This window comes from Tamandua tetradactyla, chromosome 19 (genome assembly GCF_023851605.1).
Source record: "Tamandua tetradactyla isolate mTamTet1 chromosome 19, mTamTet1.pri, whole genome shotgun sequence".
Lineage (NCBI taxonomy): Eukaryota > Metazoa > Chordata > Mammalia > Pilosa > Myrmecophagidae > Tamandua > Tamandua tetradactyla.
The window spans coordinates 758552-784484 of NC_135345.1; the positions used below are offsets into that span (position 1 = coordinate 758552).

At 43.2% G+C, this 25933-nt stretch overlaps 1 protein-coding gene across 1 annotated transcript in view; it reads right to left on the reverse strand.

The window, feature by feature from the left end:
- Nucleotides 1-4598, reverse strand: part of RNF212 (ring finger protein 212) — an 84308-nt gene extending 79710 nt beyond the window's left edge. Inside the window, exons 1-2 of the mRNA XM_077136198.1 lie at nucleotides 4411-4598; nucleotides 180-241 (exon numbers count right to left, since the gene is read on the reverse strand). Coding sequence (XP_076992313.1) covers nucleotides 180-241; nucleotides 4411-4519 — 171 coding nt within the window. The 5' untranslated portion in view covers nucleotides 4520-4598. The remainder of the gene's footprint in view (nucleotides 1-179; nucleotides 242-4410) is intronic.
- Between the last annotated feature and the right edge of the window lie 21335 nt (nucleotides 4599-25933).

Genomic DNA, 25933 nt, shown 5'->3' on the forward strand with positions numbered 1-25933 from the left:
CTGTAAAGAAGTTCATATTGTACTAAAGAAATTTACCTAACCTCATTTCCATCTTCAGGTATATAGCACTATCTAACAAGCAAAGAATCCTGCCAAGCTATGGCTAAAACAGAAAGTTCTAAAAACTAAAAGGAAATACTACGGTGATTAATATTTAGATACTACAGATTCCAACTTACATGTTTTGAAAGTAAAACTGTGCGACAAGGAACTCTACAAATCAAGCATTCATCCTTTTTACCTATAAAATAAAAGCAATTTTTGTATTACACTGATTAGTGCTTTTAAATACATGTAAACACAGACTCTAAATTACAGTGGTTCTTCAACAAATATACAGGAATAGGTCTTGGACCTTTTCATTCATGTCCAGACAGTGGATGAGAATTGGGTATGGACACAGCTGAAGAGATCTATACAGCCAACAATTTCTTTCTGCTTTGCAAATAAGCTCCAAAATAGTGACCACAAGAATACTTAATTAAACTTAAATCTATTCCAGATATTTGGGGGGATTAGACTTTGTAGTGATATCGTAAACATTTTTAATTATTCAAAATGAAAACCGCTCCTCCACACCCACCCACCCACCAGAAAAAAACAAGTTTGTTCTGCCCCTTTCTGTCTCAGCCCACAGCACGGCAGGAGGCGTCCGAACACTCAGGGCAGAACACTCATTCACTCACTCAACAAACATGCTGCTCAGCTTCTGCCACACACAAGGCAAGCGCCGGCATCAAAGAGTGGAGAGGACAGTGGATCCAGCGAGCACCCGCACCAACCTCCGGACCTTCCCCCAGACCCAGAGCGATTGCTAGCCCCTACTTCTTCTCTCCATGAGATCCTAAGCAACCCCAGAAAACCTCGACCTTGCAGTTCCTCATCGCCTCTCACCCGGGACGGGGCCTGTGCTCACTTCCCACCCCGGAGCTACCTGAATCAGCTATTTTTAGGATGCCTGTGGTCTAGCGGAACGCCCTGGACAGAAGGCGATCATCCCAACGCTCAGAAGCCCTGCTCTTCCACGCCTCACGCTCTAGTCCAGTTAAGCGGCTCCCTCTTTGAGAGCAGCAACCCTCCTCTCTGGGCCTGCCGTCCTCTCACGCCTTCCAAGGGTCCCTTCTTCGCCACCCAGCCTGGGTCCCAGGACGGGCCACATGGGCACCACAGTTTCTTAGTTCCCTGTCCTTCCAGGGAGTACCCACAGGCGTGCTCAAACCGAGATAAGTCCATCGATCTGCTTTCCCCTCCTTTTGTGGTCTAATGCAGCCAATAAAGGGAAAAAAATCAATTAACTGAAAAGTGAATTTACAGATTCATAAATTCCAAAACTGCTGAGTCTTGAATGCAGTGCACTGAGAATCTCTCCACTCCTTCCTTCCTCCATTCCCCGTGGGGCGGCTGTTAAACAAACCCCTTTATCTTCTCTACAGAGGAAAAAGAAGCCCCCAGTCATGACCTACCTCAACGTCCCTGCTCTCTCCTCTGCTGACCTACACAGAACAACAGCCTCTTCCGTTGCCTTCCTGCCGTCTTGGGGGAAGGCGCCTTCTCTAGCCTGGTCCTTCATCTTGGTGCTCAGAATCATCTTGTACGCAGAGCACCTCGCATACAGAAGGCGCTAAACAATGGCACCCTTGTTGTGGAATGAGTGGATTCTAACACCTTTCCTCTCTTCCTACAGGATGTTCAAGGGTCCCCCATCCTAGCAATAGCTATCCCTACAGTATGCTGCTGCCGCTGTATTTCCCTCAAGTGCTGATTCTGCTGAAAGGACGGCCTGAAGCAGAGAAACCCCTCCTATGCACAGTCAATCAGAAGCAGGGAGTAAAAGAGCAGAGCTGAGTCGTAAAAACCTACAAGTTTTGTTGGGGGGAGGAAAGATTAAGAATATGACAGGGAATCATTTAATAGAAAAAAGAGTTGACATGATATATAAATAGCACTTACAATCAATTTTAAATACCCCTCCAATAAAAGGATGGGAAAGGACCTGAATAGGCAATCAGCAAAACTACAAACAACCAAGAAATATATGAAAAAAAATCAAGGTCACTAATAAAAGAGGTGCGAAGGGGGAGGAAAACAACCACTCACATAGGGACACTAGGGATAGGAAGCGGCACACTTTTCAGGAGGGCAGTTTGGCAATATGTGTCCATTTTAATGTGCATCCCCTCAGTCTAGCAATTCTACCTCAATGGATATATCTGAAGGAGAAAACCAAGTAAGTGAACATTTCATGCAGGGCTGTTCACTTAAGTGGTGTTTTAATAGCAATATATTTTAAAATTTAAGTGTATTTTAATAGAACAATTAAATTAAGCATGGCACTGTAATTAAAAGATGTACTATGCCATCTGAAAAATAATGATATGGATTTATTTTTAAAACTTTTCCCTTTTTGGTACAGATGTATTTTAATATAGAGAGACAGCCATATCCTATTAAGAACTAAAGTACACTGCTAAATATTATTCATGCAACGCCATTTTTGTTTCAAACCTCTCACCTCTGTGGAAAAGTCTGGAAGGAAATGTGTTGAAGCTCAACGAGGGCCTGTCTCTGAGCAGCGGATTTCTGGATAGCCCCCACCAGGGCCTCGCGCAGGCCCATCCCTCCTCACCAGTGCCGTGTGTCCTCGCACTCAGTGTGCTTCCAACAGCCACAGTCATCACCAGCCACCCGCCAACATTGGGCATGGCACAGAGCCCCTCCTCGGTGTCTTTCTGCACCCCAGCCCTAGGAACTGCTCCTGTCCCCTCCAACCAAACAACAGAACTGCAGGTCACTGTGGCCTGCGCATCCCTAAACCAGTGGATACTCGTCACCACCTTGGGGTCTTTGACTTCACTGGGATGCCTGGCTCACCAACAACTCTGTTTTCTTTTTCCCCAACAATCTTCACTTAACTTCTTTAAAAAATGCTCTACCCATGTTTGTCCACCAGCAGCCCTCACCTCACTTCAACATCTTCAATCATTATCTACCTGCTAATGGCTGGCCCAGCACATTGCTGATGTCTTCATTTCTAGACCCGGAGACTCAGCGGGCTCCCCTGCCTCTCCACTGGGACGGCTCTTGCAGGCATCTCAAGCAGTGCCCAAAGGTGAGCTCATCAGCCTCACACTCCATCCTGCTGCCCTGTCTCCAGCAAAAACCACAGTATTTACTTCTGCTAGTGAGGAACCCAGCTCCCCTCCTTGACTCCTCAGGTCTGCTGAATCTACCTAAATTCTCCCTAACACATCACATTTGTCCCTTTCCGCTGCTCCATCGTCCAGCTCCCCTTCAGCTCCCATGTGTTCTGTCGGCAACCTCTTCTGCCATTTCTACTTCCTCCCAAACTGTTCTTCACCTAGCAGCCAGAGAGGTCTTTTAAAACAATACACACTGGAGACTCAGCAATTCCGTTCCTAGGGTGGTACCCAACAGACACGTGTCCCTGTGCTCTCCCAAAGATGTGAACAAGAAGGTCCTAAGCAGCATTTCTGGTGACAGTCCCAAACTGAAAACAACCGAAATACCCATCAACGGCAGAACAGAAAGTATTTTAATGCATCGGAATACTATACAGCAGTGAAAAGCTAGCCGACTATAATCATATATAAATACATGGGTAAGTCTCATTAATATAACATTGCTCAACAAAACCCAGATACAGAGTCATGTTGTATTATCCCATTCACGTAACATTCAGCACAGTTTCAGCTAATCTAGACGGCTGGAAGTCAGGACAGTGGTCGTGGTGGGGGTGCCGATGGGAAGAAGGCAAAAGGAGCTTCTGAGTGCTGAAGTGCCACTTCTTAACCTGGGAGATGGATTCACAGAGAAGCTCACTTTGTAAAAACTCGTCATGCCTACACGTATGCTTTCTTCCTAAGCAGATCAACGGTTTCCCGCAGCCCGCGGGAACAGGGCCAGGCTCACGGTCCGGCGGGCTGTGGCTTACTCGGCGGGTCTCGGCCCCGGCTTCCCGGCAGCTCCTCCAGCGGCTCCGGCCTTGGCCTTCCTCCCCGAGGCACGCCGCCCCTTGCAGGCGGACTCCCGCACCCCTGGGGGCCCGGCTTCACCTTCGCCCGACCTGGGAGAACGCGCCAGTGTCCCCATTTACCGGCTGCCTTCCCAGCGCGGCAGGGAACGCGACCAGTCACCGCCACATTTCCCGGGCCAAGGCCAAGGCCAAGGACCGGCGGGCGGGCAGGCGCCCCGGCTCACGGAGCACAGCTTCCAACCGTCGTTCCCACTAAGTGCCCCGCCAGCCCGAGGAGCCGCTGACGGGCCCAATGGGACACGCTGACCTCCAGCCCGGGGACAGCCACCCAGAGGCCGCCCCCGGCCCGGCCGCCCCGCCCCGCCTCCGCTCCCTAAACGGCCCCACGGGGCCCCTGAGGCCCTCGCCCTACTGACCTTTGCCCAAGCAGCTGTGGCAATACACGTGCCCGCAGCTGGTGATGCTGAAACGCGAGGCGCTGCAGGGAGGCTGGAAGCAGCGATTACAGAACACCCAGCTCGCCATGCCCAGCCGGACGTCCCTGCTCTGGAGGCCGGAAACAGGACCGGACACAAAGGCGGGCAGCACACCCCCGCGCCTGCGCCCAGCCCCGCGCCTGCGCCCAGCCCCGCGCCTGCGCCCAGCCCCGCGCCTGCGCACACCCCCGCGCCTGCGCACACCCCCGCGTGTTGGGACGCACCAGTGTGAGAGGGAGAAAGGCCTGGCTTTGGTTTTCCTTCCCGTGGGTTGTTTCGGCTGAAGTACGGGGTGGAGGAGCACGCAGAAGAGAATCTGCCATCTGCCACCCCGCCTCGTCGTCCTCAGCTGTTCTGCCATGACCAGCCTGTGGGAGTGCGGCCCCCCTGGCGTCGTGCGCAGGAGGCTGCGGGTGCATGGCGGCCAGGCCTCAGGGCCCGGGCGGAGAGGCGGGCCGGGGCGGGCCTGGGGGGCAGCGGGGTGGGCGAGGGCGAGGGCTGGGGGCACTGGTGGGCCCGGTTGGGAGGGCCCGGTTGGGAGGGCCGCGGAAGAGCGGGGCCAGGGCGAGAGTACCTGGGAATGGGGTGCCAGGGCGGGTGGACCTGCGAATAGGGGTGCCAGGGCGGGTGGACCTGCGAATAGGGGTGCCAGGGCGGGTGGACCTGCGAATAGGGGTGCCAGGGCGGGTGGACCTGCGAATAGGGGGGCCAGGGCGGGTGGACCTGCGAATAGGGGTGCCAGGGCGGGTGGACCTGCGAATAGGGGTGCCAGGGCGGGTGGACCTGCGAAGCGGAAACTGAGCCCGAGGACCGGGGGCACCAGGACGGGAGGGACCAAGGCCCGCCAGGCCGAGAACCGGGGTGCGAGGACCCGGGGCACTGGCTGGACTGTCCAGTGAAGGTGGACCACAGCAGGGCAGAGGCGGCCGCTTGATCTCACGTGGCTGCACGAGGGAGCCGGACGTGGAAGAGACTGTTTCCCTGTTAAAAGTAATCGCTCCGTTGGAATTACCATCCGGGGAAGAGAGGGCAGGGGCCTTTGTACTGTCAGTGCAACTCCTTGGGAATGTAACTGTTTCAAAGTTAAAAGTTTAAAAAATTGGTGGAACTTACTTTTTATAAAGTTTACACTTTGGCTTGCTGCTCCCCACGCCCACCCCCACTGATTAGGAAGGGTGGCGTTTCCACCCGCGTTTACACGGGTCTAAAGCCCAGGGACGCCCTTGTGATCAAAACCTGGTCCAGGACAGCCTCTGCCCTTTTAGTGGTGTTGGAAAGCAGCTGCCCTGCTTATGGGGAAACGGGATGAGAAGGCAGAGATTCGGAGGGACCGTTCTGAGCCGTGGGCAGCAGCCACAGTGTGTTCCTCCACTGAGCCCTCGAAAGGTGGCTTGTCCCATCTGAGATTTGCCAGGAGTGTAAACATGCGTGGGGTCCCCAGAGGTAGTGTGAAAAAAGAATGTGACTCTGCCAAGACGTGTGTATTGATTACGTGTTAAAATAATTTTTTTGATATGTTGGGTTAAATAAAAATCACTAGGATTGATTTTACTTTTTTGTTTTCTTTTACCTTTTTCATGCAATTACCAGGAACTCTGAAATTACATATAGCACACATTTTATTTAAACTAATAATTAGGTCATGTGTGTATTCTGTCAAATTCAGAAACTACATTTTACATTAAAATGTTAAAATAACATTTTGTCAATAGTACAATGCTGATTAATTAGAAATTAATTTCAATTGTTGATGTGTTAGAGATCACTTAAAAGAAATGCAGATTTACGGTCATGTTTTGACCTAGTAACACAAGTATGCAAATTAGCTGTTAGTTCTTTGCCATTGTTATTAATTTTTTTTATTAATTAAAAAAATTAAAACATTTAGAAATCATTCCATTCTACATGTACAATCAGTAATTCTTAATATCATCACATAGTTGCATATTCATCATTTCTTAGTACATTTGAATCGATTTAGAAAAAGAAATAAAAAGACAACAGAATAAGAATTAAAACGATAATAGAGAGAAAAAAAAAACCTATACCTCACATGCAGCTTCATTCAATGTTTTAACATAATTGCATTACAGTTAGGTAGTATTGTGCTGTCCATTTCTGAGTTTTTATATCCAGTCCTGTTGCACAGTTTGTATCCCTTCAGCTCCAATTACCCCTTCTCTCTCTTTTTTTTTTAATTAACGGAAAAAAAGAAATTAACCCAACATTTAGAAATCATACCAAGCTTCTCAACTATAAAAGAAGTCCTTAAGGTATTTCATTTGGAAAAGCCCACCTGAGACAAGTATTAATGTTGGTGGGAAAGCCTAGCATAAAACTTTGCCATTGGTTTCTTCACCGGTCATTCAGAAGTTTTCTTCCTGGTTCTATAGTGAAGCGGAGGTTTAGTTTCTTGACATACTTCAGTATTTGACTGATTGATTGATTTTGTCCAGAGTACTTTATTTAGCTAAGTGTCAGAGAGGAAGAATCAACCTTAAAAAACACACATTTTGGTATAAAATATCCAGACTGATGTAATTACACATTTTCTTCTGCCTCCATTGGGCAAAGCAAGTATTTGTGTGGCCCATTGCCCAGCAGCGATGGGTTTTGATCGTGCGAGTCCTTAACCTGCTATCTGTCCAGCACCGGCACACCTTACTGAGTGATCACACCTGTCTTCACTTTAGTTTCAGACGAGTAAATGGTGGCTCAGAGACGACACTTGTAGAGTATTGACTGGTACAGAAAACGGGGTTTACTTCGAAGTCCACACGAGCCTAGGGGTGGCGTTTGTGTTGCTGAGAAGGTGTGTGGGAAGCAGTTAGTTGTCCATTCTATAGTTAATGCTTCTTAGGCTCAGACGCGCTGCTGCAGGCATTTGCCTGACACGGGATAAGAGGGTGAATGAGTCGCACGCCTCTTTCCTCGAGGAGCTCTCAGTCCAGCAGACAGAGGGACAGACGGCTGTCTCCACCCCTGTGTGTCTGCTCAGGGGAGAGGACCCCGGAGCACGCAGTTCACTCTCCGTGCTCCAGAGGCTTTGTCTCGGGCGGTGCTTTCCCGGCATGAAGAGGAACGAGGAGGTAAAATAGCTGAATAAGCACACTGACCCTCTGACAGTTTGTTCTTTGCTGCTGCATTTGCTCAACGAGGTGCTCGAGCTCGATCCTTTTCACTGCGTCAAAGTCATGTTCCCTAGCCGGGACATCCAGGTGGACCTGCTGTAGACAGACAGAGGAGAGAGCCATGATTTCAAAACAGCACGGTGCCCTCGCCTTCCTTTTCCCCGTTCTCCCCACTCCGCCCTGCCCCCTGCCTTGATGGACAGAGTTTTGGGTCCCTGAAGTTCTCCTCTGCTCTGTCGCTTTTTCTCACTGCTGCTCTATGCCCTCTCTGCCCAGCCGTTTTTCTTTGTAAAAATAATGCACTAAGTAGTAACCTGGACATCAAATTTGCTATTAGGCAAATGCCTTTGGCGTGACAAAATTTTGATTAATGGTCTTAGGACATTTGTATTTATAACTCATGCTGAAATAAAATTCTCATAGTCTATTCTCAACCCATTTAGAAAATAGCCCATCACCACCACTGTGTACGTGTTTCATTTATTAGAACTCCTTAAGCCACCCTTCAGTCTTGTTTTCAGGCCTCAGTAATCAAAGTTCTTTTACCTTTCCTCAGAGTTTTTATTTTCAAACCCTTTAATCAACTTCCTGGCTCTCCTTTGAACCCCTGCCAAACTCTCCCGCTCCCCCTTTCGTTGCTGTTGCCAGATGTGGACACGGGGCTTTCGTAAGTATCTGGCCAGTGCACCTGTGATGGCACTGCGCGCTACTGTCAGGCTTGGGACACGGGACTCGCACCCTCAGCTCACTCCTCCAGATGTCACGAGCGCTGTCGGGGTAGATTCTGAGCAGATGATGTGCTTGCCAGGTGAATGGGAAGTAAACGAATTTTCCTTGTGGGCCACATCACTTGAAAGCAATTCCTACAATTGGAGGATTTCTATAGTTCAACTTTATCAATCTCTGCTTTTTGTTTTTAAATACAAATTTCCCCTATATCATCCAGTAAAATTGTGCAAGTCCTAAAGAAGAATTCAAGTGGGCAAAAAACATGAGAATATATTTCGCCTTGCTTGTATCAGCGAAGGAAGAGCAGCCATAAAACATCCCTTGTTCTTTATCAGATTGGGAAAGAGTAAGGTGTACACAGAGGTACCGTGCAGAAATGTGCATTGCCTTGGCACTGTTGGGAAGACCAGCTTTGGAGAGTGACTTGACATGTGTCTAAAATTAGAATGCACATAAGCATTGACCCAGAGCGGTTCTACCTGCAGGCATTTACCCTTGGAAATTCAGTAGTGGACAAGGCTCTGTGCAAAACACACAGTTTGATGTCATTTATAATAGCAAAATTGCAGTTTTGAAATAACTTCAGTGCCTTTCAGTAGAGAATTAAATACATTTAGGCAAAGTGTTATTGGAGCTTTGTCTGCTCTTGAGGAAAGGTCCTTTTGCAGAGCAGTCCGTATCGTATCCTATTTTTGAAAAGCATAGTGTTTGATGAAGTATATGTGCTACTATATATATATATATATATATATATATTTGTGAGGGAACTATGGTAGTCATATTTGTGGGGGAACTTTGATTTTCTGCTTAGTATATTTCTGTTTTTGGAGTTTTATAAACAGGTATATATTATGCATAGTCAGAAAATACACTAAAGATTCTACATTTTTTTTAAAAAGTCTTTCAGTTTTGATTTGGAGAAAACAGAAGAATCTTGCCATGTTCCCAATTCTCTTTTGCTTGCTGCCTTTTTTCAGTGCTGTACACTAAATATATAAATATTTTATAAATGCTCGTTAATGAGTGCTTGCATCCTGTATTCAACACTTTTAAAACTTTGTAGGGATGCAGGGTGTGTTCATACTTAGCAAATGAAAGATTTTTTTAGAAACATAAAGAATGTTTACCTCATCATTGTAAGCTGTAAGAGTCACAAACGTTCCCGAACCTGGAGCGGATTTGAGGAAATCATGTCTGCCTCTGTCCCACCGCTGTGCCTTGAAAGTCCCTGTTTCAAAACATATAAGACTTTTCTCATACAGTAAACGTAAGGCAGAGTAATTGGTGGTTCTGCTCCTTATAGGACGTGCCTTTTCAGTTTCTCCGAATCACACCCTATGGAGGCAGGGAACAGCTCCCGTCCTGGTGCTAGAGTCGTGAGGGAGCGTCAGCTGATCTGCAATACAGAGGGGCCTTGAGTCTCTCGGTCCATTTCTTGCTGTGGTTGACCAAGCGACTTGGAAAATCACTCCACTGGTCTAAGCCTCAAGTTCCTGTTCAGAGAAATGGATGCCTCACAATTCCTGCCTAAGTCTCAAGAGTCGTGAGGGTTGTTGAAGGTAGGCTGGCAAAAGCTTTCCACCTGGAGTGGACACACCCCAAGCTCCTCGTGGGCTGGGATGAGCCCTTTTCTCACTGGCCTCCTGATCGTCCTTCTGCCTTCCCATAATTATCTTCTATCCTTCTGGCGGTATTCTAGTTTGGTACCTGCCGGAATGCAATATACTAGAAACGGAATGGCTTTTAAAAGGGGGAATTTAATGAGTTGCTAGTTTACAGTTCTAAGGCTAAGAAAATGTCCCAATTAAAACAAGTCTATAGAAATGTCCAATCAAAGGCATCCAGGGAAAGATACCTCGGTTCAAGAAGGCCAGTGAAGTCCAGGGTTTCTCTCTTGGCTGGAAGGGCACATGGCGAGCACAGCGTCATCTGCTAGATTTCTCTCCTGGCTTCCGGTTTCATGAAACTCCCTGGGAGGCATTTTCCCTCTTCATCTCCAAAAGTCGCTGTCTCGTGGGCTCTCTGATTCTTGTGGCTATGTCGTTCTTCTCTGCTCTCTGAATCACTTATTCTCCAAATGTTTCCTCTTTTATAGGACTTAAGAAACTAATCAAGTCCCACCCGAATGGGTGGAGACATGTCGTCACCTAATCCAGTTTAACAACCACTCTCGATTGAGTCACATCTCCAGGGATTAAACTTCAGAAATTAAAGTTTCTAACATACAATGCTGAATAGGGATTAGAAGAAACAGCTGCCTTTACAAAATGGAATTAGGATTAAAACATGGCTTTTTAAGGGGACATGCATCCTTTCAGACCAGCACAGACAGCATCCCTTCCTGAAGCAAAGGTGGAGTCCCGGCCTGGCCCCTGCTAACTGGGGATCACTGAGTCTCCTCTGCTTTTTGTCTTTAGATTCTGATCACCAGCCTGGGTCTTAGCTCCCCCCTTGTTGCCTAGAAAACTGCAGTGGAAGGAAAATGCAGCTGAAGTGGTTGTGCTTGTATTCCTCGCCCAGGACTCAGCTGAGAAATCAACCGCATTCCCTCATTTCATCTCGAGATGGTGTTGGAAGCTTTATTCCCTCATTCACCCAATCATTGGACGAGTATAAATGAGCACCTTCATGGAACAGTCCCTGATCAGAGAGCCTGGGGTACAGTCGTGAACAAAGCAGACTGTATCCCTGCCCCGTGGATCTTTCACACAGGCAAAAAACAGACAGGCAAGTCTCTGACATAATGTTGAGGTGTGAAAAATGCTCACGGTGGCACCTGTTTGTTACAAACTTAGGAGTTTATTGTGGTGACCACATTAATTAGACCTTTTTTTTGTTATGCCTTTAAAATTAAAAAATTTTGTGTGCGTACTTGTTTTTTTAACTTACTCCAAGGAGAACAGTGACTCTTTAGCAGCACTAGGACAGAATCGCACACTTACACCAGCCTGCACGTTTGCTCTTTTCCTATTTGTTTGAAGTGTGAGCCAAGCAGCACCAGTCTGCCACGAAGTTAACATTATGGAGATGCATAATCATTTCTTTTTTCTTTCAGTGCTTAGTGATGAAGGGGGTGCTACATTAGTGGTAGTACATTTCTGGTTTAACATAAATTAAGGCCATTTTCTAGTTGTGCAGGAATGCTGATGATTGAGTAACCTTTGATAATTGTTTAAGTATGTAATGTTAAGGTCAGGTTTATAAAAAGTCTGGGTCTTTGGAGGTAGGATTGAGGCTCGTGCTGGGGTCTCTGCAGCACCTTGTGGGAAAGTCAGGGAAAGCGTCTGCCGTCTGAGTGGGACCTGGGGACGTGAGGAGGGGGATGGACGTGTGTGCAAATGTATATCTGTATTTGTGTGTAAAGGTATGTGTTTCTGCATGTGTGAATGTATGTGTTGTGTGAATGTGTGCATGTGAACCTCTGTCTCTGTCTGAGTATATGTGTGTATAAATGTCCTTGAGTGTGTACATTTGCATGTGAATATGTGTAAAAGTATATATTTGTGTGCATATACATGTTTGTGTCTACATATGTGTGTCTGTGTTTGTGTGTGAATATATTTGTACATATGAACACGTGTGGGGGGTGCATGAGGGTTGTTTTACTTTCCTCGGTTGCTCAAGCAAATACTATGACATGGGTCAGGTTAAAAAATGGGAATTTACTCGCTCAGGGTTTGAGGCTGGGACAGGTGCAGGTTCAGGTGTCATCCAGGCGGTGCCCTCTTCCTGAGGACTGGTGTCCTGGGGCTGGCCGCCGGCCCTTGGTCCTGAGCTTGGCAGGGGCCAGGCACACGCGCCGCTCCTGGCCTCACCCTTCTCTTCCAGGTCCTTGAGTTCAGCCTCTTGCTTCCCTTGGCTCCCCGACCCCCCTGAACATCATTCTCGTACGGGACTCTGGTGACAGGAGTGAGGCCCCGTCCTGCCTGGTCTGGACCCCGCCTTGACTGAAGCAGCCTCGCAATGTCCTGCTGGCAGTGGCTCCACACCAGGGCTGGGCTCGGCTCAGGAACATGTTTTCCTGCGTGCACACAGCTCAGACCACCACAAAGGGTGTGTGCGTGCGTGTGCGTGTGTGAAGGTATGCATGCGTCTGTATATATGTTTTGTTTATATATACATGCCTGTGAATGCATATGTGTGTGAATGCACATGCAGGGGTGTGTGTACATGAATGTACCATGTACATGTACACTATGTATGAGTGCGTATTTGCGTGTATGTACATGTTTGTGCCCGTGTACATGGTGTGAAGGTGTGTGTGTGGATATGTGATGCCATATGTGTTGTCCGTGTTTGTGTATGTATGTGTGCATGTGTGCAAATATGTATGTGCATGTGTATATGTATGTAGTTACATGTATACTGTATACACGTATGCATGTGTGTATGTGTTTATGAGTGAATGTACATGAGTATGAATACATATATGTTTGTGCCGAAGATGTGTTAATGTATGTGTGTAAATGCATGTCTGTATTTCTGTGTATAAATATACTGTCTTTGCATGTGAGAATATGTGTGTGAATGAGTGTATGTGTGTGTGAAGGTGTATATAAACTGTATGAATGTAGATATATGTGTGTGAAAGTAAATGTGTCTACACATATTTTCATGTATTTATGCATGTGTGTGTATGTATATATGTCCATGTGTGAATGTCCATGTGTACATGTGTGTGTATGTGTGTTTTTGTGTATTTATTAATTTAGTAGTAATTACGTGCCCAGTGCTGTTCTGAGCAGTTAACACATGTATTATCTGCATCTTTATGACAACAACTTTAGGCAAGTAGATACTATTTTTACGATAGTTTTGCCTATGATGATCTAAGGTAGAGTGAGGGAAAGTGATGTGCCCAGGTCACAAAGCTAGCAAGTGGCGGAATCAGGGCTCCAGCGGAGGCAGAGCAGTGCCTTTTCCCTTAGCCACCTTATTATACTGTCTATATCAGAGAGAAGACCATTCTCCTCAAGAGTAAGCAGAAATGCAAATGTCCTGGGGCCACAGTGTACTGGGAATGCTGAGGAACAGCAGGGGCGTGAGGGCAGGGATGGCAGGGGCCAGACCACAAAGGAGCTGCAAGTCCCTTGTGCGGATTTGGGGAAGCCTTGGGTGGAGAAGTTAAGTTATTGTGCCTTTCCTTTATTAAAAAATATTTTTTATTAGACAAAGTGTGGGTTTACAGAAACATCAAGTAGAAAGTACAGAGCTCACCTATGCCTCCTCACACACGGTTCTCTCGTATTAACATTTTGCATTAGTGCAGCACCTTTGTACAATTCATGAAACAGCATATAATTATGCTACTAACTTCAGTGAACTGTTCAAATTAGGCTTCACTCCTTGTGTACAGCTCTGTGGGTTTGTGTGTCAGGGGGTTAAATTATGTATAACCTAAAATTTCCCTTTTTGAATATATAATTCAGTGGTGTTATTGCACACCCCCAAATTTGTGCCTCCATTCTCATCCATGGCCAAAACCTTTCCATAACACCAAATGGAAACTCTGTACAAATTAAGCATTAATTCCTCATTCCCTTTCCCCACTCGGCTCCTGGTACCCTGCATTCTAATTTCTCACTTTAAGAATATGCACATTTCATGTAAGTGATACCATAAAGTGTTTGTACTTTTGTGTCTGGCATATTTCACTCAACGTGATGCCTTCAGGGGAATCCATGGTGTAGAATGCACCAGGACTTCATTCCTTCTTATGGTCAAATAATGTCCCACTGTATGTAAATACCATGTACTACTTTTCCAGTCTTCTGTTGATGGACATATGGGCTGCTTCCACCTTTGGACAATTCTGAATAATGCTACTATGAACATCACTGTGCACATGTCTATTTGAGTCCTTATTTTTGGTCCTTCTGGAAATAACACTAGGAGTGGGATTACCAAGTCATATGGTAATTTTATATTTAGCTTTCTGAGCAACCACCATACTGATTTCCCCAGTGGCTCACCTTTTTCCTTCCCACCAACAATGCATGAGTATTCCTGCTTCTCCACATCCTTTCCAACACTTGTTATTTTCCTTTTTTTATTAGCAGTGTGTGTGAAGTTGTATCTCATGGTTTTGATTTGCATTTCCCTGATTGCTGACGACTTTGACAATCTTTTCATATGCTTTTCAGCTATTCATTATCTTCTTTGGAGAAATGTCCACTCAAGTCTTTCCCCTACTTTTAAGTTGGCCTATGTGTCTTTTTGTTACCAAGTTGTAGAGGTTCTTTATATATTCTGGATATTAAACCCTTATTAGTTTATGGTTTCCAAAAATTTTCTCCCATTCTGTAAGAGAAAATTCCATTGTCTGTTCACTTTCTTGATAAAGTCCTTTGATCACAAAAGACTTCAATTTGAATGAAGTACATGTATCAATTGTTTCTTTCATTTCCTGCACTTAAAAAAATTATTTATTAATTAAAAAAATAAAGAAACAAAATAAAACAACATACATAATCACTAATTCACAATATCATCACTTAGTTGCATATTCATCATTTCTTAGAACATTTGCATTAATTCAGAAAAAGAAATAAAAAGACAATAGAAAAAGAAATAAAACGAACACAGGAAAGAAAAAAAAAAAGATTATACCTACCATACTCCTTACCCCTTGCTTTCATTGATCACTAGCATTTCAAACTAAATTTATTTTAACATTTGTTCCCCCTATTATTTATTTTTATTCCATATATTCTACTCCTTTGTTGACAAGGTAAATAAAAGGAGCATCAGACACAAGGTTTTCACAATCACACAGTCACACTGTGAAAGCTGTATCATTATTCAATCATCCTCAAGAAACATGGCTACTGGAACACAGCTCTACATTTTCAGGCAGTTCCCTCCAGCCTCTCCATAACATCTTGAATAACAAGATGATATCTACTTGATGCATAAGAATAACCTCCAGGATAACCTCTCTCTGTTTGAGAATCTCTCAGCCACTGACACTTTGTCTCATTTCCCTCTTCCCCCTTTTGGTCGAGAAGGTTTCTCAATCCCTTGATGCGAAGTCTCAGGTCATTCTAGGGTTTTTCTCAATCCCTTGATGCTGAGTCTCCGTTCATTCCAAGATCTCTGTCCCACGTTGCCAGGAAGGTCCACACCCCTGGGAGTCATGTCCTACATAGAGAGGGGTAGGGTGGTGAGACTGCTCGTGTTGGCTGAGAGAGAGAGGCCACATCTGAGCAACAAAAGAGGCTCTCTTGGGGGTGACTCTTAGAACTAAATTTTAAGTAGACTTGACCTATTCTTTGTGGGGTTAAGTTTCATATGAACAAACCCCAAGACTGGGGGCTCTGCCTATAGCTTTGGTTGTCCACACTGCTTGTGAGAATATCAAGAATTCAACTTGAGAAAGTTGAATTTCTCCCCGTTCTCACCACTCCCCGAAGGGGGCTTTGCAGATACTTTTCCACTCACTGATCGAATCACTCTGGGATTCATCGGGGCATCACTCTAGACAAACCAGCAAAATCTCATATCCTACCTGAGATTCCAAGTACTTATGGCATTCAATCAAACTATCTACATAAGTTATATTAAGAAATGAACTAGTCAAAATATAAATTTTGTAACAAATAAACATTTTTTTGCTTTAGTCTCACACAGAAGGTGACATTTTAAAATATTAATTACCATCTATTTTCAGTACCCTGCAATAATGACATTCCTTTGTTCTTCCTCATGCAAAAACATTTTTAAAATTGTACCTTGTACATTTCAATATTATTATACACTCTAGGCATTCCTAGATTATACCATCTCAATCTTTAACATGTATCTTTCTTTCTGATTTCATTTATGTCCCTAGCCCTCCTCCCTCTATCATTCTCACATGCAGGTTCATTCAGTGTTTTAACATAATTACATTAGTTAGGTAGTATTGTGTTGTCCATTTCTGAGTTTTTGTATCCAGTCCTGTTGCAGGGTCTGTATCTCTTCAGCTCCAATTACCCAATATCTTACCCTATTTCTATCTCCTGATGGTCTCTGTTACGAACAAAATATTCCAAGTTTATTCACTAATGTCAGTACATATCAATGAGACCATACAGTATTTGTCCTTTAGTTTTTGGCTAGTCTCACTCAGCATAATGTTCTCAAGGTCCATCCATGTTTTTATATACTTCATTAGTTTATTCTGTCTTAAAGCTGCATAAAATTCCATTGTATGTATATATCACAGTTTGTTTAGCCACTCGTCTGTTGATGGACATTTTGGCTGTTTCCATCTCCTTGCAATTGTAGGTAATGCTGCTATAAACATTGGTGTGCAAATGTCCGTTTGTGTCTTTGCCCTTAAGTCCTCTGAGTAGATACCCAGCAATGGTATTGCTGGGTTGTATGGCAATTCTATATTCAGCTTTTTGAGGAACCGCCAAATTGCCTTCCACAGCGGTTGCACCATTTTACATTCCCACCAACAGTGGATAAGTGTGCCTCTTTCTTCACATCCTCTCCAGCACTTGTCATTTTCTGTTTTGTTGATAATGGCCATTCTGGCGGGTGTGAGATGATATCTCATTGTGGTTTTGATTTGCATTTCTCTAATGGCCAGGGACATTGAGCATCTCTTCATGTGCCTTTTTGCCATTTGTATTTCCTCTTCTGAGAAGTGTCTGTTCAAGTCTTTTTCCCATTTTGTAATTGGATTGGCTGTCTTTTTGTTGTTGAGTTGAACAATCTATTTATAAATTCTGGATACTAGACCTTTATCTGATATGTCGTTTCCAAATATTGTCTCCCATTGTGTAGGCTGTCTTTTTACTTTCTTGATGAAATTCTTTGATGCACAAAAGTGTTTAATTTTGAGGAGCTCCCATTTATTTATTTCCTTCTTCAGTGCTCTTGCTTTAGTAGTAAGGTTCATAAAACCGCCTCTAATTATAAGATTTATAAGATATTTCCCTACATTTTCCTCTAACTGTTTTATGGTCTTAGACCTGATGTTTAGATCTTTGATCCATTTTGCGGTAACTTTTGTATAGGGTGTGAGATACAGGTCCTCTTTCATTCTTTTGCATATGGATATCCAGTTCTCTAGGCACTGTTTATTGAAGAGACTGTTCAGTCTCAGGTGAGTTGGCTTGACTGCCTTATCAAAGCTCAAATGTCCATAGATGAGAGGGTCTATATCTGAGCACTCTATTCGATTCCATTGGTCAATATATCTATCTTTATGCCAGTACCATGTTGTTTTGACCACTGTGGTTTCATAATATGCCTTAAAGTCAGGCACTGTGAGACCTCCAGCTTCGTTTTTTTTCCTCAAGATACTTTTAGCAATTCAGGGCACCCTGCCCTTCCAGATAAATTTGCTTATTGGTTTTTCTATTTCTGAAAAGTAAGTTGTTGGGATTTTGATTGGTATTGCGTTGAATCTGTAAATCAATTTAGGTAGAATTGACATCTTAACTATATTTAGTCTTCCAATCCATGAACACGGTATGCCCTTCCATCTATTTAGGTCTGCTGTGATTTCTTTTAACAGTTTCTTGTAGTTTTCTTTGTATAGGTCTTTTGTCTCTTTAGTTAAATTTATTCCTAGGTATTTTATTCTTTTAGTTGCAATTGTAAATGGAATTCGTTTCTTGATTTCCCCCTCAGCTTGTTCATTACTAGTGTATAGAGACACTACAGATTTTTGAATGTTGATCTTGTAACCTGCCACTTTGCTGTACTCGTTTATTAGCTCTAGTAGTTTTGCTGTGGATTTTTCAGGGTTTTCGACATATAGTATCATATCATCTGCAAACAGTGATAGTTTTACTTCTTCCTTTCCAATTTTGATGCCTTGTATTTCTTTTTCTTGTCTAATTGCTCTGGCTAGAACCTCCAACACGATGTTGAATAACAGTGGTGATAGTGGACATCCTTGTCTTGTTCCTGATCTTAGGGGGAAGTTTTCAGTTTTTCCCCATTGAGAACGATATTAGCTGTGGGTTTTTCATATATTCCCTTTATAATTTTAAGGAAATTCCCTTGTATTCCTTTCCTTTGAAGTGTTTTCAACAGGAAAGGATGTTGAATCTTGTCAAATGCCTTCTCTGCATCAATTGAGATGATCATGTGATTTTTCTGCTTTGATTTGTGGATATGGTGTATTACATTAATTGATTTTCTTATGTTGAACCATCCTTGCATACCTGGGATGAATCCTACTTGGTCATGATGTATAATTCTTTTAATGTGTTGCTGGATTCGATTTGCTAGAATTTTGTTGAGGATTTTTGCATCTATATTCATTAGAGAGATTGGTCTGTAGATCTCTTTTTTTGTAATATCTTTGCCTGGTTTTGGTATGAGGGTGATGTTACTTCATAGAATGAATTAGGTAGCTGTTCTAGTTTGCTAGCTAATGGAAATCAACACACCAGAGACGGATTGGCTTTTAATAAAAGGGGATTTAGTTTGTTGGTTCTTCAGAGGAAAGGCAGCTAACTTTCCACTGAGGTTCTTTCTTACGTGGAAGGCACAAGATGGTCTCTGCTGGTCTTCTCTCCAGGCCCCTGGGTTCCAACAACTTTCCCTGGGGTGACTTCTTTCTGCATCTCCAAAGGCCTGGGCTGAGCTGCTAGTGCTGAGATGAGGAATGCTGAGCTGCTTAGCAGTGCTACGTTGCAATCTCTCATTTAAGCACCAGCCAGTTAAGTCAAACATCACTCATTGCAGCAGACACACCTCCTAGCTGACTGCAGATGTAATTGGTAACAGATGAGGTTCACGTACCATTGGCTTATGTCTGCAGCAACAAGACTAGGTATGCTCACCTGGTCAAGTTGACAACTGAATCTAACCAACACAGTAGCTTTCCCTCCACTTCAGTTTTTTTAAAGAGTTTGAGCAGGATTCGTACTAATTCTTTCTGGAATGTTTGGTAGAATTCACATGTGAAGCCATCTGGTCCTAGACTTTTCTTTTTGGGGAGCTTTTTAATGACTGATTCAATTTCTTTAGTTGTGATTGGTTTGTTGAGGTCATCTATTTCTTCTTGAGTCAAAGTTGGTTGTTCATGCCTTTCTAGGAAGTTGTCCATTTCATCTACATTGTTGTGTTTATTGGCATAAAGTTGTTCATAGTATCCTGTTATTACCTCCTTTATTTCTGTGGGGTCAGTGGTTATGTCTCCTCTTCCATTTCTGATCTGATTTATTTGCATCCTCTCTCTTCTTTTTGTCAATCTTGCTAAGGGCCCATCAATCTTATTTATTTTCTCATAGAACCAACTTCTGGTTTTATTGATTTTCTCAATTGTTTTCATGTTCTCAATTTCATTTATTTCTGCTCTAATCTTTGTTATTTCTTTCCTTTTGCTTGCTTTGGGGTTAGTTCGCTGTTCTTTCTCCAGTTCTTCCAAGTGGACAGTTAATTCCTGTATTTTTGCCCTTTCTTCTTTTTTGATATAGGTATTTATGGCAATAAATTTCCCTCTTAGCACTGCCTTTGCTGCATCCCATAAGTTTTGATATGTTGTGTTTTCATTTTCATTTGCCTCAAGATATTTACTGATTTCTCTTGTAATTTCTTCCTTGACCCACTGGTTGTTTAAGAATGTGTTGTTGAGCCTCCGCATATTTGTGAGTTTTCTGGCGCTTTGCCTATTATTGAGTTCCAACTTCATTCCCTTATGATCTGAGAAAGTTTTTTGTATGATTTCAATCTTTTTAAATTTGTTGAGACTTGCTTTGTGACCCAGCATATGGTCTATCTTTGAGAATGATCCATGAGCACTTGAGAAAAAAGTGTATCCTGCTGTTGTGGGGTGTAATGTCCTATCAATGTCTGTTAAGTCTAGCTCATTTATTGTAATATTCAAATTCTATTTCTTTATTGATCCTCTATCTAGATATTCTGTCCATTAATGAGAGTGGGGAATTGAAGTTTCCAACTATTATGTGTCTATTTCCCTTTTCAGTGTTTGCAGTATTTGTCTCATGTATTTTGTGGCATTCTGGTTCGGTGCATAAATACTTATGATTGTTATGTCTTCAGGTTGAATTGTTCCTTTTATTAGTAGATAGTATCCTTCTTTGTCTCTTTTAACTGTTTTACATTTGAAGTCTAATTTGTTGGATATTAGTATAGCTACTCCTGCTGTTTTCTGGTTGTTACTTGCATGAAATATCTTTTCCCAACCTTTCACTTTCAACCTATGTTTATCTTTGGGTCTAAGATGTGTTTCCTGTAGACAGCATATAGAAGGATCCTGTTTTTTAATCCATTCTACCAGTCTATGTCTTTTGATTGGGGAGTTCTATCCATTAACATTTAGTGTTATTACTGTTTGGATAGTACTTTCCTCTACCATTTTGCCTTTTGTATTTTATATGTCATATCTAAGTTTTCTTCTTTCTACACTCTTCTCCACACCTCTCTTCTGTCTTTTCGTATCTGTCTCTAGTGCTCCCTTTAGTATTTCTTGCAGATCTGGTCTCTTGGTCACAAATTCTCTCAGTGATTTTTTGTCTGAAAATGTTGTAATTTCTCCCTCATTTTTGAAGGACAATTTTGCTGGGTATAGAATTCTTGGTAGGCAGTTTTTCTCTTTTAGTAACTTAAATATATCATCCCACTGTCTTCTCACCTCCATGGTTTCTGCTGAGAAATCTACACATAGTCTTATTGGGTTTCCCTTGTATGTGATGGATTGCTTTTCTCTTGCTGCTTTCAAGATCCTCTCTTTCTCTTGACTTCTGACATTCTGACTAGTAAGTGTCTTGGAGAACGTCTGTTTGGATCTATTCTCTTTGGGGTGTGCTGCACTTCTTGGATATATAATTTGAGGTCTTTCATAAGAGTTGGGAAATTTTCAGTGATAATTTCTTCCATTAGTTTTTCTCCTCCTTTTCCCTTCTCTTCTCTTCCGGGATACCCACAATACGTGTATTTGTGCACTTCATATTATCATTCAGTTCCCTGAGTCCCTGCTCATATTTTTCCATTTTTTTCCCTATAGTTTCTGTATCTTGTCGGATTTCAGATGTTCCATCCTCCAGTTCACTAATCCTAACCTCTGTCTCTTGAAATCTACCATTGTAGGTTTCCATTGTTTTTTTCATCTCTTCTACTGTACCTTTCATCCCCATAAGTTCCGTGATTTGGTTTTTCAGACTTTCCATTTCTTCTTTTTGTTCATTCCTTGCCTTCTTCATATCCTCCCTCAATTCACTGATTTGGTTTTTGATGAGGTTTTTCATGTCTGTTCGTATATTCTGTATTAGTTGTTTCAGCTCTTGTATCTCATTTGAACTATTGGTTTGTTCCTTTGACTGGGCCATATCTTCAATTTTCCTGGTGTGATTGTCATTTTTTGCTGGCATCTAGACATTTAATTACCTTAATTAGTTTATTCTGGAGATTGCTTTCACTTCTCTTACCTAGGGTTTTCTTGCTAGATGAATTTGTTGTCTATCTTTTCTTTTACCTTCAGTTCAGCTTTTTCTGGACCTCTAGCTTAGGTTTTGTTTAACAGAGGATAATTTTTCAGTTCTTGTTTTCTTGTTTCTTGCCCTGCTTGTATGGTGCCTTTTCCCTCCCCACCTTTAGGAGGGTCTATGTAGGTATTATAGACTCCAGCCGGGTTTTCCCAGACTAAACTGGCCTCCTATTGGGGGAAGGAGTCACCTGAGTCAGTTTTCCCTGAGGGTGAGACCCAGCAGGTTAAAAGACTTTCCTCTGAAGTCTCTGGGCTCTGTTTTTCTTATCCTGCCCAGTATGTGGCGCGTCTGCCTGCGGGTCCCACCAGCATAAGATGATGTGGTACCTTTAACTTTGGAAGACTCTCCCTGCTGGGGGCATGGTGGAGACAGAGGAGAGGTTGTAGGCTGGTTTTAATGGCTTCAAATTGCCAAGCCCTGGGGTCTGAATTCCTTGAGGGAGGGATTCCACCTCAGTTGGGCTTCACCCCTCCCCTGGGGAAGGCACAGGTGGGAGACAGCCCTGAAAGCAGCCCGTTTCTGCCTATACCTGGGGCAGTTGCAGCCCGAGAAGTCCCATCACTGAATCCAGAGGTTGCCAAGTCTCTGTAGAAACACAGCCACTAAAGCCTCTGTTTCCTCTCCTTTCCTCTTTTTCCATGAGCCCAGTGAGCGACCTCTGCCTTGACCAGGTTTAGAGTCTCTTTCCTTTCCCTCTGGGAAGCTACCTGTGGGGGAGGGGCACTGGCCGCCAGCCGTCGCGGCTTCGGGAACTCACCTTTTTGGGGAGGCTTGCAGCCAGTCCAGCTGGTCCAGACTGGGGTGCACTGTGTGTCCGGTCACTGACGTGGCTCCAGGAGCTGTTTTGTACTGTTTCTGGTTATTTAGTAGTTGTTCTGGAGGATGAACTAAAATGCGCACGTTGCTAAGCCGCCATCTTGGCTCCTCCTCCTCATTTCTTGCACTTTTGATGTTAAGTCTAAGAAACCACCGCCTAACACAAAATCTTGAAGACACTTCCCTATGTTTTCTTCTAGGCATTTTATAGTTTTTGTTCTTATATCTAGGTCTTTGACCCATTTTGAGTTAATTTTTCGATATGGTGTGAGTTAGGGATTCACCTTCATTCTTTGCACATGGATATCTAGTCCTTCCAGCACCATTCAATAGAAAGTGTGTTCTTTCCTCTCTGAGTGGGCTTAGCACTTTGTCAGAAAACAGAATTCTCAATCTGATTCCTGTATGCCTGTCCTTATGCCTTATTACTGTAGCTTTGAAATAAGTTTTAAAGTCAGGAAGTGTGAGTCCTCCAACTGTGTTCTTTTTTTAAGATGGTTTTGGTTATTTGGGGCTTACTCTTCTGTATAAATTTGGTGATTGGTTTTTCCATTTCTTTGAGGAATTCAGTTAGAATTTTGATCAGAATTGTGTTGAATCTGTGTATCATTTTGGGTAGAATTGGTATCGTAACAATATTTAATCTTCTAATCCATGAGCACAGAATGTCCTTCTGTTTATTTAGGTGTTTCTTGAGCTTCTTTCAGCCATGTGTTATAGTTACCCATGTACAACTCCTTAGCAGCTGTGCTAGTTTGAAACTGTTATGTACCCCCAGAAAAGCCATTTTCTTTCAACCCTGATCCAGTCTTGTGGGGCCAGACCTATTGTTTATACCTATTGTCTAACCTTTGATTAGATTGTTTCCGTGGAGACTGACCTACCCAATTGTGGTGTGGCCCTTGATTAGATAGAGATGTGACTCCACCCATTTGAGGTGGATCTTGATTAGTTCACTGGGTCTTTTAAAAGGGGAAACTTTTGGAGAAACCTCGGATGCAGATGCAGACACAGACGTTTGGAAATGCAGAAACCCCAGGAGACGCCGGGAGCTGTAAGAGCCTAGAGAAGCTAGGCATGAACCAGAGCCGGCACAGACGTAGACGTTGAGAGAGGCTTGGAGTGTCAACAGAGAGAGCAGATGCCTAGACACAGACGTTTGGAGATGCAGGACCCAGCGGACGTTGCTACGTGCCTTCCCATGAGAAGCTGAGTAAGCCATAACCCAGAGCTGTGTCCTAGAGGGGCTAAGTGAAGACCCACAGATGCCTAGAGAGGAAACCAGTGACCTCAGAGCAGGGGAACCAGGAAGAAGGACCAACAGACACCAGCCATGTGCCTTCCCAGCTGACAGACATTGGCCGTTTTTGAGTCAAGGTATTTTTCTCTGGATGCCTCAGTTTGTACATTTTTATGGCCTTAGCATTGTGACCTTGTAATTTAATACACCCCCTTTATAAAAGCCATTCCTTTCTGGTATATTGCATTCTGGTAGCATTAACAAACTTAAATAGCTTCCTTGATTAAATTTATTCCTAGATATTTGATTATTCTCTCCCATTGTAAATGGCATTTTTTTCCCCAGTTTCCCCTTTGGATTATTCATTACTAGTGTATAGAAACATTATTGATTTCTGCATGTTAATCTTGTACTCTTCCACTTTGCTGAATTCATTTATTAGTTCTGGTAGCTTTGTCATGAATTTTTCTGGATTCTCTATAGGATCAAGTTACTTGTGAATATGGAGAGTTTTCTCTCTCCCTTTTCTATTTGGTTATCTTTTATTTCTCTTATTGTCTGACTGCTCTGGTTTGGACTTAGAGTGCTGACAGTGGGCATTCTTCTCTTGTTCCTTATATTAGGGGGAAAGCTTTCATTCTTTCATTGTGGTGTATGATATTAGCTATGGTTTTTTTTAATATATGCTTTATCATATTAAGGATATTTCCTTCAATTCCTTGTTTTTGGAGTGTTTTATCAGGAATTTGTGCTGAATTTTGTTAAATGCTCTTTCTGCATCAGTTGAAATGATCATTTGGTTTTCCTTCGTTCTATTAATGCAGTGTATTACATTGACTGAATTATGTTGAACCACACTTGTCTACCTGGGATGAAACCTGCTTGATCATGGCACAGAATTCTTTAAATGGGCTGTTGGATTTGGTTTGCTAGTATTTTATTGAGAATTTTTGGGTCTGTATTCATGAGGGAATATTTGCTTGTGATATTTTTGTCTGGCTTTGGTAGTAGAGTGATGCTGGCCTCATAGAACGAGTTAGGAAGTATTCCTTCCTGTTCAGTTTCTTGGAAGAGTTTGAGCAGGATTTGTGTAACTTCTTTCTGGTTTGTTTAGTAAAATTCACCTGTGAACATCTGGCTCTGGGCTTTTCTTTGCTGGCTGTTTTTCGTGATCACTGTATCAGTCCCTTCACTTGCTGTGGTCTAACGAGGTCTGTTTCCTCTAGAGTCAGTGTAGAAATTTTTTTTTTTTCTCCCAGAAATTCCCCCATTTCATCCAGGTTCTTTATTGTGTGGCATGTGGTGGTTTACAGGGTCTTCTTATTTTCCTTTTTAATTCTCTGGGGTTTGTAGAATGTACCCTCTTTCATTTGTGATTTTAGTTATTTGTGTCCTCTTTTTTCTTTGTCTGTCTAACTGGCTTTTTTCAATTTTTATTTTATTGATCTTCTCAAAGAATCAACATTTGGTTTTATTGGTATGCTGGTTTGAAAGGAAGTATGCCCTCTAGAAAAGCCATGTTTTAATCAAAATCCCATTTCATAAAGGTAGAATAATCCCTATTCAATACTGTATGTTTGAAACTGTAATCAGATCATCTCCCTTGAGATGTGATTTAGTCAAGGGTGGTTGTTAAACTGGATTAGGGGACGACATGTCTCCACCCATTTGGGTGGGTCTTGATTGGTTTATTGGAGTCCTATAAAAGAGGAAGCATTTTGGAGAATGAGATTCAGAGAGAGCAGAGCAGAATGACATAGCCACAAGAAGCAGAGTCCACCAGCCAGTGACCTTTGGAGATGAAAAAGGAAAACGCCTCCTGGGGAGCTTCATGAAACAGGAAGCCAGGAGAGAAAGCTAGCAGATGATGCCGTGTTCGCCATGTGCCCTTCCAGATGAGAGAGAAACCCTGACTGTGTTTGCCATGTGCCTTCTCACTTGAGAGAGAAACCCTGAACTTTATTGGCCTTCTTGAACCAAGGTATCTTTCCCTGGATGCCTTTGATTGAACTTTTTCTATAGACTTGTTTTAATTGGGACATTTTCTCAGCCTTAGAAGTGTAAACTAGCAACTCATTAAATTCCCCCTT